Below are 20,967 nucleotides of genomic sequence, written 5' to 3' on the forward strand. Positions count from 1 at the left end.
TTTTGCTACTGGTTCCTGGTGTTCTCCCTTGCCTCCTGCCTGCTTCTCATTCAGCATGTACAAAGCTCCTGTCACCCTTGTGCCACTGTTTCTCTTGCCCTTTTAGTCCCCTGTTAAGTTCTGTAGATCTTTTGTTGCCCATTTAAGTGCTGTTAGCCCAGAATGTTGGCTACCAGTGTGGATCATGTAAGGTTTAGAACAATTACTAGACATTTCCATGAAAGGATCAAAGTTAATGGTACATACAAGAATCCTTTCAGCCATTTAGTGTTCTTTGTGTTAAGCCAGGGAGTCTTCTATATCCAGTTAGCCAGTTATCTTCTATATCCAGTTAGTTTGAGATTCCACTGATGTTCAGACAGTTTTTTGGCTTGCTGCAGAATGCATGTGAATATGGGGTAATTATAGGTCATAAGATGTAGGTGTTAATGGTGTTAGTGAGGGAAGCCAGAATTGTGTTATTTATCATAGATTTTCCTAAATGTTAACTCATGCAGAAACCTCTGCTGTGCTTGTAGTATAAATCTTTCATTAGAACTTGAGTGCTGGGGCTTTTATGTAACTAATTATTTCCTTGTATTTTTAAAGACAGTTTAGTCATTCCAGAACAGATTCCATCTGTTCGCTTCTGGTTCAGTTCTGTTTTAGTGGAGCTGTGTTTTGGTCATATTTAGCTGTTCAGTTTTGGGGTTTTTTTCCTTTAGGTAGTTGATCATTCTAATGCCTTTTGCTTTAAAACCCATGAGAATTTGAACAGCACTTAAACTGCTATCCAGAAAAGCATTAATGCACTGTTACTTAGTTGCAGGAGTTCTTTATTTTCTTACTTAGTGGAGGTCTTTGCAATGACGACGGATTATTTCTGAAACTTGTGCTATGTGCTATACACACACACAGAGGCACATGTGACAGAAATAGCTTTTAGAAGGTCTTTTGGAGGTTGCATTCACAAATTCCCTCTGGCGTGGCTTGGGATGGAACTTAAGGATGAAATCACTTATACTGGAGAAGCTTCATTTTAAGATTGTCTGAGGACTGTGATACAGTAGTGCTGCTTTGAGGAAGACAGGACCATTGCACAAAACTTGTCATTAAATGATACATCGGGTGCTATGATACACCCAATTTGAAAATTGAAGCAGTATAAAATAGTATCTCAAGCCTTTGCATAAGGGAAAAGTTTTGTTTGTCTATTGGGTAATTTAATTGTATTTCATCATGCCAAAGTGGGAATTTGGAACAAGAAAACCTGAAGCTTATGTGTTAGATATAAAAACCTGATGCTCTTTTATGAGTCTTTCCTGCTCACTTCCCTTCTCAGATTCAAAATAGTATTGGAAACAATCCCAGTAGCAATGCTTATGTGTAAGGTATTTTTTTTTTACTTGTAGGCTAGTGTAACTGCCTTCCTACAGGAGGGACAATGTTGAGGTTCTCTTTTATCCCTGCTGTAAAAGGAGGGTTTTTTTAAGTCTTTTGTATAGCATTTGTTTTGTTTCCATGTCACCATTATCAGGGTGTACCAAATAACATTTCATACAATAGCAAAACCTACCAACAGAAAAACTTTGAAAGAAGGTTTGTCAGCTTGATTATGGGCTTGTCAGACTGTTCGTTATGTTGTTCTGAAAATAAAATACTACAATTCCTGCAAAATTATGATAGGGAAGTCATGGTTATAAGTTAGTAAAGCACCTCATGCAGAAAATCTTCAGAGCAGCTAATACACTCCCTTGGGCCAGCATAGCTCATTTCCTTTGTGTTGGAGGAGTTATCAGGGAAAACAGTAGCACACAAGCTTTGACAGCTTTTTTACTGCCATCACAGAATGAGAATTTTCACTGGTCACCCCACCTTTGCCAGGCCACCTGTTGGAGCTCTGCTTACACCAATGATCTCTTGAGCTTCCATGGGAGGGGCTGTCAAGATCTCTGTGGCGGTCAAATGTGCCTTCAGCAGCAAAAGCAATTCCGGTTCCATGGCTTAAATAGTATGTTGGTTTTGGTTAATGTGGAGACATCTCAGGTGTGGATATGAAGGAATGCTTTCCAAAGCACAGCATAGAAAATTGGTGAAGAAAAAGAGCTAGGAAAACATACTAGTATAAAGAAAGCAACTTTACCCCTCAGAATTTTGTAGACTACTCTACAGCAGGCTTTGCATTAAGCAATGATTAATTAATTTGCTAAGATCAGGAAGGAATGTGAATCTAGGATGCAATATAAAGAGATGGGAGTTCTGTTCTTTTGTGGGCTTTTTGATGACACACTTGGATATATCTGGCTAAATAATTCAAATAGCAAAGCATTTTTATATGCAGCACTTTTAAGTGATTTACTCAATATGCATTGCTTTATTTTCCTTCTTTTTCCTTCTCTTTGCTCTGTTTTACTTTGGTTTTAAATCCCACTTTGAAACACATGCTATCTTTTACATAAGTTGAAGAGGAGCATGTGCAATCTTCTCCCAATGTTTTACAGCCCTTCAAGTTAGGAGACTGTGGAATTGCATGCACGAATGTTGTTGGTGGTACTTCCCTGCTCAAAACTTCTTTTCTTTTAAACAGGAAAATTCAAGAGAAGAAGGCAGAGGTCTGGTTCACCAGGTCTCCAATGAAAGCAGACTGTCTATAGCTGACTCTCTCACGGAATTTTTTGATGCACAGGAAGTCCTGCTGTCTGCTAGTTCTTCAGAAAATGAGGTCTGAGCAAGAAGATTGACATCATTCAGATGTATTTTCTTATCTGCTAATTGACATGCAATCTTTCTGAGTGCTAGCTGTACATCAGAAGACTGCCAGAAAATTTAAATTTTCAAAACATTTAGAAATTAATATGCCATTTATATTTATTTGTTGTCATTGTCTCTTCACTGTAAAAGGTAGCAATTATTAAGAAGTCTTATATACTCAGCAAGGCAGATGGCAATTAAGTAGCTAGTATGCAGATACTGCAGACATTGTACTGGCTGCCTTCAGTCATTATACAGGTGCCCTGGGAATTGCATCACATAAATACTTGTTCATACCTGTCCTTGTGGTTCCTGTAGGTACCTTGAAGCTGATGTCATGCATATTGAAATTTATTAGATCATTGATTCCTCTCTTGGGCTCCATAAAAACTTGGCTTTTGACATGACGAAAGCCTTCCTAGTTGTGAGGCTAAGGAGATGAAGCATGTCTCCACTAAAGCTAGATTCTTCAATTATGGCGATCTCTCCCAAATTTAGTTGTCTCTTCTTAGGACTTTGTAGTACTTTTCTGTAGTACTGAAACACCGCTTAAACGGTTCAATTATATTAAAACAATAATTGCAGCTGAAAGTAACACTTTCCACATACATATGGGGTTATTTTAAAGAGTGATGTATCTTGCTTTTTTCCCCACCCCACACTCAGGTATCAGATGATGACTCATATGTAAGTGATATCAGTGATAATGTCTCAGAAGATAACCTAAGCAATGACATGGAGAATGAAAGACAAACGTTAGGTAAGTTCAGTGGGTTTTTATGCCATGTTTTGAGAATTTTGTTTCTGTTTGTTTGGGATACTTTTTTCTTCTCTTACTAGATAATTAGATGTTACGGGTTTTGAGATGTAAACAGACTGTGTTTTTTCTCGTATAGACTCAGATTGGTTTGGAACAGCAGATTCTGGATAATCTGCTTATCTGGGCACTGTTGATTAAGCAGGATGGTGGTTCTGTATCATCAGGGAAACATCTTTTCTTGGCTTCTTTGATGCAACTCCCACTCCCTCTCAGTTTCACATGGCCACAGGATTTTCAGAGTAGCAAGGCCTAACTGCTTTCTTTTTTTAAAAAAGTAATTTTCTTCTTGTCACACTGTTTTTTCAGTCTGCAATTTAGCAACTGCATTCAGAAGTCATGTTGTTTTAGCAGAACTCACTGTTTAAAGGAACATGAGAATAATTACACACTGGCAAGTCTGGTGCATGCCCACAAGAATTTCTTTCTTGCATGTTTCAATCATTATAGTCTTGTTAGTACATATGCTAATTTGTCCTTCTAATTAGAAGGAGACTCAAAAAAAGGAGAAGAATTGGTCATTACAACCTGCCTTCAACTCATTTCAGCTAACCACAGTGTTCTTCCCCCTCTAACAATGTATTTTTATCTTCAAAAATGCTGAACAGTGATTTCTTACTAGCAGCTGTTTCCTGATCATCTCCAAGGACCAGTGGATTCCTATGAACTTGGGTAGTTTGACAAGTGTTCTGTAACTGTTCAAAATGAAGATCTTTTAATTTTTTCTTTTAAGATAGGAAAGAATACAGATAGATTTATCTCATGATCTGGACCTTAGAAAGCTGTATTATTGTGGCAGTTCATCTTTTTGTAACAAAGACTGTCACTGAAGCTCTTCAGTATAAGCAGCACCTCTGCATGCTTCTGGTACCTGCTATTTCAGTGCTTTGGGCAGCCTGCCACTGCCATTAATAGAAAACTGGATGTCTTTTTCCTACAGGGCTTTAGCTGCACCATAAATTGTGGGATTATGATAAAATCCTCTGGTCACTGCAATGTAGAAGGTCAGATCAGATGTTGATAATGATCCAGTTTGGCCTCAAAAGTCACTGAGTCTAACTGGAGGTCAGATGTCTAAATCTCCTTTGGCATTCATCCTGTCTGTCACAGCTCTTACAAACCAGAGCTGCATGGGCTTTTCTGTAACAGAGAGTGGGCAAACTTCACTGTTTAGAAAATTTGGTATCTGAGTATTGGAGTTCTTGCTCTACTCTTGTTTTTTCAGCAGCTTACCTCAATTAATGGACTGGTCCAGAATACATAAATGAGTCAATTGGTATTCTTCTTTTAATCAGAAGCTGTCAAAAGACATAGCCAAATCCCATTTCTGGGAGCTCTTTTAAACAAGGATAGGTTTTTAGCATTTACCTCATTCCTGAGGTATCTAAGGCAGCATCCTTCTTTTTGGCCTCTTCTGATCTTAAATAAATTCTTCCAATAGGGAAGTATGGGAGTCAACTCCTTAACTCTCAACAGTATAATTGTTACAGGTAGATTTTTTGACTCAATAGTGCCCATGCCATTTTTAAGCAAAAAGAAAGATACAGGCAAGGGACAGTTCACCTGACCTTGTTAGAGTAACTCAGTCATATGAGGTATTAGGACTTCTAGTTTGAGTGGCAGGAAAGATGGAAACTCCTTCCTCAAAACTCTGAGGCTACTGGTTACCCTTTAAAAACTCTACATGAGGCATGGGCTGGCAGGGATGGAGAAGTTCGTCCTTGTGGTCACCTGTCACTGCTGGAAGTACTGCTGATACTGTGCTTATGTCAGTGGAAGAGCAGAGGAAGTACTGGTTAAGTGCATTTAAGGGCAGGGAGTCTTCAGGCATGTGTAGCACAGAAAGAGATGTGCTGCCCAGGTTGGGTTTAATTCCTTCAAGACAGAGCTGTGTGAGGAAAGCCAGAAAAGGACAGGGGTTGACAGACTGAGGCTATGCCGAAATGTTTCCAAATAGTAACTGATCCTAAGGCAGGAGCTTCCTAGGTGCTCCTCAGGATGTGTAAAGATAAAATATGTTCTTACAGTGGCAAACACATTCCTCTCTGAAACAAAAGTGATGTACAGCTAAGCAGGGTAATCACTTCAGACTAGTGCCTGTTGCAGAAGCTTGTAGCTCTGTTTGGATTTTGCTACAAATCATTTCATTCAGAACTATTTATCCTGTTCTGATTGCTTTGATATAGCAACCAGACTTCAGATATTTGTGTCAACGACTCTTGACTTGAGTCTTCATTTTTTTTCTTTTTTTATCTTCAGCAAACCCAAAGCACAGTTGCTTCAGCTTTTCCCTTTTCCACCCTTAAAACATGTCAGTTCTCCATCAATGTATGGGCGTATCTCAAGTAACATCGCTAAGTTTAAATGCCATGGGGAGCAACGTGGAAAAGCCTGAATGTAAATTTGTGGTGCAGTAAATTTCCCTGGTAGGAGTATTCAAAAAAGTAGGAAGAGCTCAGTAGGAGTAGTTATTATCCTTACATCTGTAAGTTACATCTCGCCTTCTGAGAAGTGTCAACTTAATTGAAGGTCTGTCAAGTAAGGAGGTTTTATGTCCCCTAAACAGATATGAATCCATCTCTATTACAAATAAAATAGTTATAATATTTACTCTTTCAACTTCAGTGGAAAGTCTGAGCAGACTTTTCTTGCAGACTTTAAGGGAAAAGAAGGTAATTTTTATGCATCTCTTGTACCTGGCATTTTACTTCTGTTAATATATGTAAAATATTGTTCTTAATTTTGTCATTTTTATAACAGGCTATCTTCAAACCACAAGTGAAATACTTAAATGAATCGTGGGTGGAAGGAAGTTTTGACAGAAGAAAAGATGGTTGCATTTTAATGTATGTTTGCAAAGGGGATGAAACTAAGAAAATGTGAATTTAATTGCTCTGCCACTTCTTTTCAGATTGTATTTCTGAAAGCGGAATTGGATGCAATTCTAAACGGAGAACATGTTTACCAGCTCCATGCCCTAACACGAGTAACATCAGCCTATGGAATATCCTGAGGAATAACATAGGAAAGGATCTCTCCAAAGTGGCCATGCCAGTTGAGTTAAATGAGCCACTGAACACCCTGCAGCGTCTCTGCGAGGAGCTGGAGTACAGCGAGCTCCTGGATAAAGCAGCGCACACACCAAACCCCTTTGAACGCATGGTAAATACCTTATTCCAAACACTTAGTAACATTCAGTAGAATTAGAACAGAGTAAACATAAAAGCAATGCTGAAGAAATGAAGATGTTCTGTTCCATTGTTTTGTTTCTCTCAGCTGAGAGAGGCAAACTCTCCAAATGTGTCTGTACATACTCACATAGCCACTATTTTTGACTCTTCTGCTCCATTTCTGTTGCTTTTTCAAAAAGTCTCCCTCTCCTCAACTACCTTGCTGTTCTGCAAGTTTAAACAAAAAAGAAGCTTAGTTCTGTTTTGCAGCCCTTGCTCTGCAATATTAAAAATTTACAGCAAAAAGGGAAGAGGGGATTAAATTTATATAATTCCCTGTCAAAGATGAAAGCTACAATATATCTTTTTCAAGGGTGTTCTGATCTGGTAACACATCTGTACATAGAGATGCTGGATCTTCCAGCCCTACATTACTGTGATATCTCTATATTAACTATGAGCTCCATATTTTTTAACAGCTAGTTTTCTGAAGTTTTGGGGTTATAATCCAAAATGTTCAGGATCTCAAAACCGGGCAGTATGATGTATATTGGGTACAATAATGGAGTCATCCTCTGCCAGTGCAGAACCCTGAATTCTGCATTTGGCAAAAGAACAAGAGAGAAGTGCTTTTCAGTTGTTCTGCTTCCAGGTGTACAAGAGCTACTTAAAATGCAAGCCCATAAATAAAGGATTAGAAGCTCCCTAAATTCTCGTAAATGGAAGATACAGATTTTCCCATAAACTGAATTAAGCCTTTTCAACTCAGTATGTCTTATCTTAAAATGAGGTTATTAAATGGAAGTAGGTAGTCGTGTTATAAATACTGTTTGAAAAGTCTCTTTCCTCATTCTGACACACTCAGGGGTTACAATTTAGGGCCTATTCCCAGGGTGTGGCCATTCACTGGGGTTTTCAGTCCATAGCTTTTTTTGTTCTCTTGAGAACATATGCTAAAAGGAAAAGGAAATGAGCAGTAGTTGTTCAAAAGGGAGTGAAAAGAAGCCTTCTCTCCTTCCCACACCCAGGCATCTGGAAATTACCTCAGACTGGTGTATTCTTTGCCTTTGAGAAATTCCTGAAGCAAAATTTAATGCTAGCTGTTGCATAGTAATTGCAATAGTTCATAAAAGACCCTATCTGCAGTGGATTTGTTTTCTGAAGCTGTGAAAAGAGAGTATCTACACTTTCACAAGATGAGGAAAAGGGAGTGAAAAGAGAAAAAATGTGTTACAAAAGAGACTTGAATCAAACAGCCCTGAATTCTAATTCCTCATATTATGCTTGAGTTGACTGCACAAATTTGGAAGGGCTGCCTGTGTGTCAGTCATGATCAACAATTTCATGATTAGGTAATAGCACCCAGTCGAGACAAAACAATTTAAGTCAAACAACATTAGAAATAGCAAAGTTGGTGAAAACTCATCCAGTACTTTCTGTGCCATGTTTATGGAAAGGATTGTTGGTAGATTTACGGAGTCACAGATATAACTATAAAAACCAGTTATTATACGAAATCTAACAGTGATTTTTAGGGTTACTGCTTTGAACTGTGTTGCAGAATGCTAAACTGTTTCAAACACTTTTCAGAAATGCTGTTTTCAGTTGATGAAATTTGCAGTATCTGATCCTAATAATTCCTGACCTATTGAATGACTCTGAAAATTGAATAGTTCTTTAATGTGTGAACTAGGGCTTAGCTTATAGGAGGTATGAACATTTGTAGTTTGCAAATAAAGGGAGAAATACAGAATCAGGATAAAGCTTGCTTTTATTTTTTCGTGTCTGTTGTAAATTAATTAATCTAAGTCCCAAATATGTACTTTCCAGGTGTACATAGCTGCCTTTGCAGTCTCTGCCTATGCATCCAGTTACTACAGAGCTGGAAGTAAGCCATTTAATCCTGTGCTTGGAGAAACCTATGAATGTATTCGTGAAGATAAGGGTTTCCAGTTCTTTGCAGAACAGGTATTGTATGCTGCAACCCTTAGAATTGCTACTCGATACACTGCAGAATTCTAAATGTGTGGCTGGAATCCTCTAGAATTAATGGCAAAATACAAAATTGCTTTACATTACCTGAGCCCAGCAAAACTCAAGGGACCTTGCTGAATTATAAACAAAAAGAATTGTTTTTTGAGGAAAGTCTGCTAAGTCTGGCATGGAACATCACAACCAGCAGCTGACACTCGAGGAGCAAAGGCTGGCAGGCTGCCTGCTCCAGTAACAAGATAACTTGGTTAAGTAGAGTGCAATTCCCCATGCTGAAATCTGATCACAACTGCAACAAAAGTTTACATTCTTGTCATTTTCTTTTGTGTGTGATCATTAAAAATACTGAAGTATCTTCAGCTGTTTAATGTCTTCTTTTACAACAAATGTATCTGTTGTGTGAGTCAATCAACCACAAGTATTTCCAATGGCACCATGACTATTTCTGCTTCCTGTCCAAATATTTAGCAGGCTAAGCCTTTCAAATCTGCTACCACAGCTGAGTAGGTGAAGGATGTATACAGCACATCATGGTCCAAGTGTTCATGAAGATAATTCCCCAGTAGGAGAATAATTATTAAGTATGGGTGAAAAATATTAAATTTAAACCAGCCAAGCGACCAAAATTACTAAACTTGAAGCATATGTTAAAAAGAGATAAAACTCAAATACCTGGTGCCTAGCAAAGTAAGAATGACTGAAAGCTGTCTTATTCTGTCTAGACATAACAGAAAAAATACAAAAAGTGCAGGGGGCAAAAGTGTGCAAGCTAGAAACTTGATCAGAGAAGGACTTCTAAGAGGCTTTCTTTAGGAAATGAAAAGTGCTTTTGTGCCTGTGAAGGTACAGCATTTTGCACATTATGTTTTAGAACTGACAAAAAGGAATATTATGTGATCTTTCCTTAGTCTCAGGAAATGTCACAGGCAAGAGTAAAACTAAGGAGAGAAAAAAAAACCCAACAAAAAGTAAAACAGTCAAAGCAAGAATGAAATTTAAGGTTCAAGTAATGTATCTGGTTCTTCACTGTGCTACTCCACTACTAAGATGATGTGTATAGAGCACTACAAGTACCCACACAGCATCAAATTTGAGTAACAAAGTGGTGAATAAAGGTTAGTACTGGGTTTGATGTTACACTGAATTAAAGGAAGATATTTTCACTTGAATAGTGGGTAAACCAGTACAAAGGCTAGTTTTTATAAAGAAGACTATTACTACATGAGCAGGCTTGTTCTATTAACAACAGTTGTTCTAATATATGAAATAAGCGACGTGAGTTTATAGAGTGGTAAAGTTATGGTAAGAATATGGGGTGAAGAAATACTAGGAAGGGAGGGCAATATAGGAGGAAAGAAATTTAATGCAGCTTACAAGCATTATATATTTCTCTTTACATCAGGAACAGTGGCTTATTGCTTGCACAAGCATTTGGATGCTTACTCCAGATACCTTGTTAGTGCAGGCAGAATGTAATCCATGGGATAGAGGGGCAAAAGGTATAAAATAACAAAGATTCTGTTCTGTCACTAGAGTGAGTTTAGAATAACTCCTGCTATAGCACCATGATCTTAGCCTGGCATTATAACAGTTTAAGTGAGAGCTAAGTTTAACCCGTGTATTATGGTGACATCTGGGGTTAATCTGGGTACGGTGTGCAAGAGACAGAATGTTGCTCTTGCTGGATTAGGCCACAGTTGAGAGCAATTAGTACTTTTATCTTCTTTTTTTTTTTTTAAACCAAGTGGAGGATGTTCAATAAATAACTGGATGCCTGTGGAAAAAAATGCTCAATAAGAGATTTGTGAAATGAGTAACCAAAAAAAAAAAAAAAGTAAAAGTTGATTTGAGCCATGTAGATGGTTAAGAAATTAAATTCATAGTGAGAAATAGTGATTTCACTTGAAAATAAAGTTGCCCAAGGAACAGCAGGCGTTACACATCTAAGAGCTGGTCCTGGTCAGTTGATAGTCGTGTTCACCCAGAAGGGAGAGTTCAAGTTGAGGAGGAGTGGCTGCTTTTTGTGCTTTTTTTATTTACGGTTGCATTTTAATACTCTGAATTGTTTATTTACTCACAGTCCTTGCTTTGCTAGTTTGGTGGTTGCCCTAATTCATGCACATGCTAATGCCCAAAGCTGATGAAGTGCAGTGCATGTGGTTAGAGTTTCACACTAGAAACACCTGGGGTGTCACTGCTGCAGTAGTAGGGATTGCTGGATGGAATTTCGTGGCTTGATTTCTTTGCGCCTGGCCCGTTTAGAAATGCTGATCACTATCTTCTCCCTCATACTCAGGGTTTTGTGGTTATTTACTGTACATAAGCTTTTGGCCCTTCATGTGTTTTTGGGTTTGGGGGTTTTTTAAAAATTCTTGTCTGAACGCTCCAAGTGTGGTTTTTGTTAACCTATCAAGAGGTCCTAAGGGTAAATTTAATTATCACCTTAGAGACAGTGTGCAAAGTTTGTGCAAGTGAAAATCTAGCTACAGGCCTTTTAAAATAAGTGTTCCCCATTTCTTTCAAGGCATCTTAGGTCTCAGAACCTTTATTAATCCCACTGCCTCCCCCTTCAGGACACAACTGCAAAGGGAAAGAAAATGTTCAAATTGTAAATACCATATGGGAATGAAGGAGAAAAAAACCAAAAGAAACCAAACCAAAATGACTGTTCAAGTATTCATATGTTAATCTTTTTTTCCCCCTTCTCTTTTCATGTCTTGCTATTAGGTCAGTCACCACCCACCTATTTCTGCATGCCATGCTGAATCTGTGAATTTTGCTTTTTGGCAAGGTAACTCTTCAGTCTATCATTTACTTTTACAGTGTTCATAATATTTTCATTGTATGTCTAACACAAAATATCCAGAAATTAGGAAAAGTTGACATTCCTTGGTTAAATTTGTATCAGAATGGTTTTATGAAATGCTAGCCTGTACTTACTTGCATGCTTCTTACTTGGATCTTCTCCTATTATAAAAATTCGCAAGATACTTTGCTGTGTTTGGATTTTTTTTTACATAACATTAATTGATTATTATTTTCATGTACAAGTATCTCCTCTTCTTTAAAATCAGCTTTGCTTGGGGTTTTGGGGGGGATGTTGGTCTTTAGTAAAGAAGAATTGTATCTCAAGCTATTTATAAAACAAACAAGCTTGAAAACAGCATGAAAAAACTACAAGTTAAATCCTGAACCTTGGAAAATCTTGTAAACCTGTTCTGAAAGCAATTTTCAAAAATGAGCATAACAGCAAGGATAAATACCTTTACTTTCTCTTTCTCTGCTGGCATTATTACAGATTGTGTGCTGCTTGACTACTAATGTTTTTTTCAAAAGGTGTGTGTTGGAGCTTTGTTGGCTGTGTACTGCTAGTGAAGGTGTCAGCCAGTAACAGTACCTGTGGTTAGATAATTCTGAGGGGTACACAAAACATAACCATGCCTTTTAACTTACTTAAAATCTTTCACCCAGGAGTTTGTCAAATCACAATGTAGCCATTTTGTTGGGTTTTTTTTTCTGATTGACTCTGCTGACTTGATTATAGTTATTACAGATGGAGCCATACTGAACAGAAATTGGAACCATTAGTCTGGGTTTTATTATTATATGTAATTCTTTGCTTTGTAAACAAATACAGGGACACAAGGATCCTTTTGTTCTTAGCCCAGAAGCTAAGATGACCAAAAATTTATTCAGTAACTTGAATACTGTATAAATAAGACTAGATAGCAGCCTGTCTTAAACAAATCAGTCTCATCTATTTTTATTAACAGATCTTGACAACTGTTATCACTCAAATATTTTAACACTTCTGTTTCGAGAACGAAGTTCTTCTGTAATAATGAGAGCTGAGAATCTGATTAATGTGAGACTCTGAGATTGGTCTCGATGAGCACAGGACATTCAGGGTGCAGCAGGCCTTGGGGGGTTTTTGCTTGCTTTGTTTTTAAATGTGGCTAACTGAGCTTATTAGGAAGGCTAGATTATGGTTTTTTTCCATTGTAAAAGCAATTTTTAAATGCTGCAACCTCTTGTGCTGAGGCTATATTGACTTATGTGGAAAGATTAACACCAATTTAATCATAAAGGCAGCTTGTCAGTAAGTTCAGTTCTTTCCATATGCAAAGATCTTTTCACTTACTGTGTCACTTTCTCAGCTGAAAAGGAGACTGCAACATTGCCAGAGTAGTGCTGTCACTGTCATCCCACCAGACACTGACCTTAGTTCATGTGTTTCATCATCAAGAAATCTCCTGATCATTTCTAGTGAACTGGAAGAATGGGCTCTGACAGGGACCAGTAGTTTGGAAATAGCTTTCCATGACTTAGGAAGCTGGCTCTGCTTTTGCAGAGGAGTGTCGACACATGAGCAGTGGAAATGAAGGAAGTTTCAGCTTTTACAGCATCTGTGCCTGAATTAGTGTGAGCATAGCTTTGAAATAACACTTTGCTTTTTCTCTTCTGTCCTAAAATTCTTGCATGATACTTGCACACTGGCTCCCAAGATGTTTCCCACATGCTGATCTCTGTGGGACAGCTTTGCCATTTATGAGAACATAGAATTTGGCACAATCTGGTAATGCACTTTAACTGTTAAACTCAGTAGGGTGTACCTTTGCCTTTTGTCTTCCATCCCACTGCAGAAGAGGAGAAAGCCAGGACAGAATTTGTCTCAACAACATCATACTTGAAGTAGCTTTGGAGCCCTTGCTGTGCAGTATAGGAATCACAAACGAGTATCACTGTCACTGAAGATGCTGACCCAGCATCAGACTTCAAAACAAAAAAACCCAAAAGGTCCTTTTCTCATGTGATAAGAAAAATTACTTTCTTGCATGCATTCTTCCTATATCCCATTCTATCTTTGCAATGATAGGCAGCTTGGTGTGGCTCACTCATCACTTGTACTTAAATACTCAGGAGATACCTGAGTAATCTCCTAATTGTGGTTTGGGCATCTATCTCTCAGCCAGCATAAGAGTTTCCCCCGAGAATTGTACAGGAAACAGTGTTTCATTTTCCTTGTGTTAGAACTAGCATCTTTTTGAGATAGAGTTGAATTTTCCCCTCTTTTTCATGTCAGGCAGGGAATGGAGTTCCTAGAGTCTAGTATAGGAAGGGTGCTATTCCCCTGAGCTCTGAAGTTACTATGAATGTTACTGCTTGAATATCTAGCCCAGTGTAACTCAACAGCCCTTTTGCCATGCTGCTTGTTTCTCTCTCTTCTGGTGCTTTTGCTAAATAAATTTGACTAAACTTGCATTGAATTTTCTTACCTTTATCAAGAAATGACATGAGACTTGGACACTTCTTTCTGTGATTCAAACAAGATTTCAAAAGACCAGTTAAACTTACAGAGGGAGTTGGACTAAATCCCTCTGCCATTTCGCGCCCTTTGAAACCCTCTTTAACCTCTTGACTGTGGATGTTCTTGTTATATTTTTGTTTGAAATTCTGCTTTTGATTTTGAAAATGTCTGCATTCATTCACTAGCAGCTGAATAGCAGACAAGTATATGCTGCCTACACCTTATTCAAATTTCTCTTTTGAAAAATTTTTTGAGAGGACTGTTAAACATCTGTTACTTTGCTATTTAAATAACCAATAATACAATGAAAATAAACAAAACAAACAGCAACAACAACAAACCCACCAACCAGTGTTCGAAGGTCCAACAACATTCTTTGAATACTTCTGCTACACTTTGTTATTTTGAATTTCTTGAAAACAAAGTAGAGCCCAGAAACAGCCTGATTCACCCACCTATGACTAAACCTGTCTTTTTTTCCTTCTTGTTCTAGATGTCAGATGGAAAAACAAATTCTGGGGAAAGTCAATGGAAATTGTTCCAGTTGGCACAACACATGTAACTCTTCCCGCGTAAGTGCTGCAGTCGGGCACTGCTGCTCATGCACAGGCACAGATGTGCTTGCACACACTTGAGCCACATTCATTCAGAGGACAGCAAGCTCTGCTCTGCCCTGTTAGACCTTTGGAAGAATTGGTGACTATGATTTAATTTAAAGAGAAAAGCAGAGGAATAAAGACCCCACCAAACCAAAACCAGAAGCATAAATCAGAAGCACTAACTCTTTCAAAGGTTATGGAAAAACAAACAGTGAAGAAAAAAAACCCCACCACTGAAAAAAGAGAAGTTGGTATTTTCATACTTCAGTTGAATTTCAACCTTAATGCATTTTAAACTCACAGGGAAAAACTCACAGGGAAAAACTGCAGGGTAAAGGAAGCTATGAATTTTTTTGCTTGAATATGGGTTTGTCTTTTGTAACTGTACATGTAGGGACCCTGACACCACGGGGTTCTGGTCTGTAGGTGAGGCCAACAGCCATCACCACTGCAGAAGTAATTACTGTAAGTGTTAAGTAGAACCAGTTACATATCTGGGGTTTATTATCCAAGCAAGCAGCCACTGTAGTGAAGAGTTGAGAATCGTTGTTTTGTTTTCTTTTGGTTTTTTTAAATAAAAATCTACAATGTTCTGATGCTGGCTTGTCAGAGTGCCCATTATTGGTGAGCAATTTAAATCCCTTAAAATCTGGCTTATATCCATCATGTTTGCAGAACCAGAGGTCTAAAGGTTGAGTATTGTTCCAATTAAATCTGTTTTCCAATAAGAGAGTACAAAATTAATTATTCCACCATCTGAAAAAAAAAACCAGCCAAAGGATTCAAGAACCTAGCATTCCTCAAACCAAGCATGCCTTTTCCTTTTGAGTGGATAAAATTGTAGTACAGTAAGATGGTATCTCAAAAGTAATGTATAAACCATGTTGTGTTCATAGCACCTACCCTAAGCTTTGGAATGAAAGGTTTCTAGGATGTGAATGAGCATTCAGAGCCAAGATATATTAGGGCCTGTGATGGGCTGATGAACTGGAAAGCAATCTGATTCATATGTGATCTCCATGTGCTGGTTTGTATCCCTGTGGATTTGATACAGAATTGGGTACAAAAAAAGGTGCCAAGGCTATAGGGAAAAATTAAGCATTAGTATTAAGGTTCATTTTGAAACAAAACCATTGGTTTTTTAGCATTTGTGATAAGCATGTGACCTGCATAGGTAAGGGCAGAAAAACAATTTACTGTGGGATAAATTGGCTGCATATCTGCTAGTCTGTACAAACTGTCCTTGTGTGTGCCCTTACAAAGCAGCAAGTGAAAGCAAGTTAAGGGGAGGTTAAGGTAAGATTGTAATAACTTCACAGGATGTGTGTGAGGCACTTGCTGCAGGGAAACTGGTGCTTTGTAAGTTTATATTTTACCTTACCAGTAGTGAGTTGGCCATCCATACCCAGAACAAATTGCAGAATATATGTCTTCATGAGACTTTTCCTTTCCTTGATTCTTTATAAAGCTGTTTTATAAGAGCATCTGCTTCTTTCATAAAAGGTAAAATGTTGTATTCCCTATTGGTATTTGTTTATCTCTCCCTGTCTGCTGTTTTCCAGTGTGCAGCTGCATCTTGAACTGCCTGGTGAGAGCTCTTGCTCTTGCCTAAAGCACACACATTAGGCTTAGCTTTGAGAGCTTGAACCAAGCTCATTCCTCTCAGTACATGTCCGGATCACTCTGGTGGCCCATGTCCTTGTGTTTTCCATTGTCCCTGTGTTACAAGCTTGGAATGGGTATCTCAGACTGTAGAAGATACCAGAATGATTACTTCTGGAAACTTAAAATTGGTAAAGAAGGACAAGTAAATTGAGAAAAAACTGAATTCAAGACCAAAGTATACAGCAGAAGTGAAAAGGATTTTCTGGGAGGTGGGATTATTGTCATAGGGTTTGTTTTTGAGAAGGTGTGGAACAAGAAGATGAAGCATTCTAGTAAAAAAAAAGATAGTTTATTTGGTTTCTCTAATCAAGTTCTCTGCAAATTTTTTTTCTCAAGTTTGAGCTCACTTGACCATGGCATGAGACTTTTCTTGTGTGTATTTTTCCTTGCAGTTTTAAAGACCATTTTGCATGGAACAAGGTGACATCTTGCATCCATAACATCTTAAGTGGACAAAGATGGATTGAACACTATGGAGAGATCATCATAAAAAATCTTAATGATGACACTTGCCACTGCAAACTGACTTTCATAAAGGTAACCACCGCAGTAATCACAGCAATGTTGGCGCTGCCTTTTCTAACAGGCACAGCAGTGGGAGGATGCTCTCTGCTGGAGCTCACTACTTCTGCTTACAAGCTGTAATTACCTGTGATTCATTGAAAACTTTAGCTTTGAAGGAACTACCACTCACTAGGCAGAGCCAGACAAAAAAGAGAAGCAACAGCTTTCTTGAGTGATTCCACTGGAAATAGAGGAATTATGGGGAAAGGAATATATCATGGAAAACGTACTCTGGGTTTGAAGAGAGATGTAGGCACAAGTCTACCGACAGTGGTTTACCACATGCCTCCTGCTAACCCACTGGCAAGTGCTGTGGTTGAATTCATTTAGCAGCTGTAGGACCAGTGCTTATGCAGGGTGCTTCTCCTGACGCTCTTTTCTAGCCCTTTGCAGGTACTCAGAGGAGTTTAAGTGAGAGGTTGCGGTGTTACTCAAAGTTTTTGCTTCAGTACAAGTACAATATATATGACTTCTTCAGGAATTGTCCTTATAGCTGAAATTAAATTTAGTTTTTGGCAATAGATGATTTCTTAGTAAAGGAAAATCAATGAAAATGTAAAGCAATGCTAAAATTTCTAACCTGATAAATAGTTTTGCAAATCATCCTAAGAGATTTACCTTAACTTGCATTTTCTGTATCTGATTGATGGAGAAAGGCTCTGCTTGACATACAACAGACCATACAGGTACAAGGGAAGTACTTCAGTGTACCTAAGCATCATGGCATGCTCCCCCGCAAGTTTTTTGTTTCCCTGAATACTTTGTGCTTTCCAAGAAGCATTAGGGTGCTTTTTTTCTTCCCAAATACTTGAAGGTACTTTAATGTATTTTCAGAGCTGCAATGGATGTTTAAAGCTCAAATATTAAAGACTGAGAGCCTGCAGATCTTACACCTTTGATATTGTAAATTGTTTAAAGTGGAGATTAATGTATGATTTCCTTCTCTTCCTCTTCTGCAAATTTGGGAGAAATGTAGATAACCAAGTCAGGACTCAGGGTCAACTGTCTTTGGGCAAAATTCAAGGTCAGGTGCTCTTTACCTCATACTGCCCCTAAAAAAAGGCAAACAAAATAAATACAATTCTCAATGTTAGTATTTTGATAAGCTGACATACTAATAAGTTAGTATTTTAATGGTACTTACAGCAATTGTTTGCATATGCTATTGTAATGCACACCTAAATGAATATTAATTTCAGAAAACTGCTCTATAGCCTGGTGCTCTGGCATGGCAAAATGGCCTGCACTTGAGCTCTTATGCACCTTTATATCCCTTGTTCCTTTTAATTCTAGGCAAAGTATTGGAATCCAAATGCACATGAGATTGAAGGCAGTGTCATGGACAAATCTGGGAAAGTTGTGCATCGACTCTTTGGGAAGTGGCATGAAAGTTTATACTGTGGGACAACTTCATCTTCAAACTGCATATGGAGAGCAAGTTAGTGATCAGAATGGCTCATGCACAGAAACTGAGATCTGCTTGAGTATAAGCTTACTGTTTTCATCTCTTTATTAGGCCCCAATTTCTTGTTATTTCTTCATAGAATATTAGATTTTTGTCAAGCATTTAGAAGCTAGATCAGAAGAATGTATCATTTAAATGATACGAGAACTTAATCCCACGGCTTCCTGCATTTTCTCCACTCTCCCTCATTTTCATATTTGGGCATGAAGTGGGTATTGAGGACTCTAGCAGGAAGGAAAAAAAAAGGGGAAGAAAAAGGAACAAACTCCTCTGCTGCTTCTGCAGAGAAGTGTTGTTTATTTCATGTGTTAAACACCTGAGGATAGCCCACAAAGCTCAGTTCTGTAATGACAGCCATAGCTGAATTTCTCCCAAGCTCATGGGGTTTTGTCTGCTGTGGTTTGAAAAACCACTATGATAATAGCATGGCCTTCATCACTATTGTGCTGTGATTCAGCTGGGAGAACAGAAATCTGTCTTGTTGCAGTGCAGTTATCAAGGGGGATGTTCTCTTTTGTCACATTATTAAAAACGTCTTGTTCCCTCAGAATTGACACTGTGGATCAGGGATAAACAAATGACTGGAGGGAGCTTGAACTTTTCCTTCTCAAGATAATAGTATTTAGTTGGAATTCTGAATGTACTCCTTTCTTCTGTAGATCCGATGCCTAAAGATTATGAACAGTGGTATGGATTTACTCAATTTGCACTGGAGTTAAATGAACTGGACCTGCAAACCAGGTCATTACTCCCATCCACTGATACACGCTTTAGGCCAGACCAAAGGTAAGAAGCTTAAATTCTGAAATATTTTCCTGAAATAGTTCTTAATCTTCTGTACACTCACTTTACCCTAGACTCAAGACTATTTTGTGTAGATACCTGCAGTGTGTTTCTATTTTTACATTAATGTGCATCTGAAACAGACATTGTAATCACTTAGGGAGAAAGGCTCTAGTCATTATGGAAGTGTGTCCTAAAATTGGCTCTTGGATTCTTCTAGATAACTGCCTTTCCAAGGATGTTAAAACTTCAGTACTTCAGGTACTGGATGTTGAGCATACAGTATTTGAATAACCAAAAACTGAGACACTTGAAGCTTCCTTCTGCCGTGAAATTTTTACTTCTGCAAATTTCCAAGTAGAAGAATCTAATATAACTCTGACTCTGAGCTTGTTACAAGAGTTAGTCTTCCTTAAGTGCTTTTTCATAGTGCAGTTGTCTGCAGAGGTAGCTGTTTCCCTTTCAAACACTGTGAAATACCTGCTGGAAAGATTAGATTCTCCTGGAGGCAGGAGACCAATTGTCCCATATCACTGCTGCTGCAGGTTTCTAGAAGAAGGGAATATTGAAGGAGCTGAAATACAAAAGCAGAGGATCGAGCAGCTACAGAGAGAACGACGGAAGGTGCTGGAAGAAAACAATCTAGAGCATCAGCCCAGGTTTTTCAGGTACTAGATAGTAATTATCATATACTATCATTTATTGAAATTATTATTATAGATCTGATTCTAAATTGCCATGTGGCAGGCTCCTGTGGCAGGCTCCAGTATTTTCCAGGTTTCCTCTATATATTTTGGTTTTGTACTTTGGTGATGTAGAATAATCCAGATTTAGTTAACACTCAGAATTAATGTATTACTTTTTCATTAGTGCATCCCTGATTTTTTTTTTTTTTTGGCTTGATGGCAATTGATATTTAGTCTACATTTGAATTTGCTTGAGTGAATGTAGCATCTTTGGTTCAAGCAAGGTGAAGTAGCTGGATTTAGCTAAATTACCTCTGCTGAACTTCTGCTGAATTCAGTGGGATTGCCTGCTGTGGAAATGTGCAGAGTTGGAGCCTTTCATTTCCAGGGCTATTTTTGAACATGTTTCCCCTATTTTATGAGGAGAGAATTATCATTCTGAGGGCACTTTATCTCTTCCTGTTGTAAATCAATTAAATGGGAGACTTCAGCCATTGAAAGACAAAAAGGAATGCTAGCAAGGATGTGGTCTTTTGCCCTCCAGCTTCTCTGTTCTTCTGCACTGAAAGAGCTGGAGCCAAGATGAATGTTGTATGGGCCCATTAGCAGATCTGGGATCCTATTTTTTCTGGATGCATATATCCTGTACTTCTGAGGAACACAGAAATGTTTTAAATTGGTGCAAAAGGGAATGTCTTAGACTACTACATCTCTGACAAGCTGGGTGAGCTAACTCATCACATGCCAATCACACCTACTAAAGGGAAGCAGGATAGAGGCAAAGTCTAGAACTTTGTGATTGTGTATTCACAATGAGAATTGTGAATGAGGATTTGAATCCTTACAATGGGGATTTGAAAACTGAGATTTATGCTGTAGATTTAAATGACAGAATAAAGAATTTAATTACTATATAGCAAAAGCATTAGAGCAGATGCAAAGTAATGCATTTGGCTCTTCAGTAGTGATGTTCTCAGGTGAACATTAGGCTATTGAGATGCCTTTCCATGGCCCCGGTGCAGACACACTCGTTCAGCTCTCCAAGCTGCACTGCCTTGTTTGCAGGCTGTAATGAGCTGCACTGCTCCTGGTTCATGGGCTGGATTTGGTATCTGTGCATGGTGCTACGCTGCATTACACAGCATATGGATGGAAAATATAAGCTTACATTTGTTTAATCTTTGATAG

At 38.3% G+C, this 20,967-nt stretch overlaps 1 protein-coding gene across 4 annotated transcripts in view; it reads left to right on the top strand.

The window, feature by feature from the left end:
• The window catches only part of OSBPL3 (oxysterol binding protein like 3), an 87,630-nt gene that overhangs the window by 59,183 nt on the left and 7,480 nt on the right, over nucleotides 1-20,967 (top strand). For all 4 annotated transcript variants that reach the window (XM_017731177.1, XM_017731178.1, XM_008631327.2 and 1 more), the window contains 10 exons: nucleotides 2,567-2,701; nucleotides 3,397-3,490; nucleotides 6,459-6,709; nucleotides 8,548-8,685; nucleotides 11,437-11,500; nucleotides 14,511-14,589; nucleotides 16,674-16,818; nucleotides 18,139-18,283; nucleotides 18,970-19,096; nucleotides 19,639-19,761. In XM_017731177.1, coding sequence (XP_017586666.1) covers nucleotides 2,567-2,701; nucleotides 3,397-3,490; nucleotides 6,459-6,709; nucleotides 8,548-8,685; nucleotides 11,437-11,500; nucleotides 14,511-14,589; nucleotides 16,674-16,818; nucleotides 18,139-18,283; nucleotides 18,970-19,096; nucleotides 19,639-19,761 — 1,301 coding nt within the window. The remainder of the gene's footprint in view (nucleotides 1-2,566; nucleotides 2,702-3,396; nucleotides 3,491-6,458; nucleotides 6,710-8,547; nucleotides 8,686-11,436; nucleotides 11,501-14,510; nucleotides 14,590-16,673; nucleotides 16,819-18,138; nucleotides 18,284-18,969; nucleotides 19,097-19,638; nucleotides 19,762-20,967) is intronic.

The sequence above is a fragment of the Corvus brachyrhynchos genome, unplaced genomic scaffold, assembly GCF_000691975.1.
Source record: "Corvus brachyrhynchos isolate BGI_N302 unplaced genomic scaffold, ASM69197v1 scaffold84, whole genome shotgun sequence".
NCBI lineage: Eukaryota > Metazoa > Chordata > Aves > Passeriformes > Corvidae > Corvus > Corvus brachyrhynchos.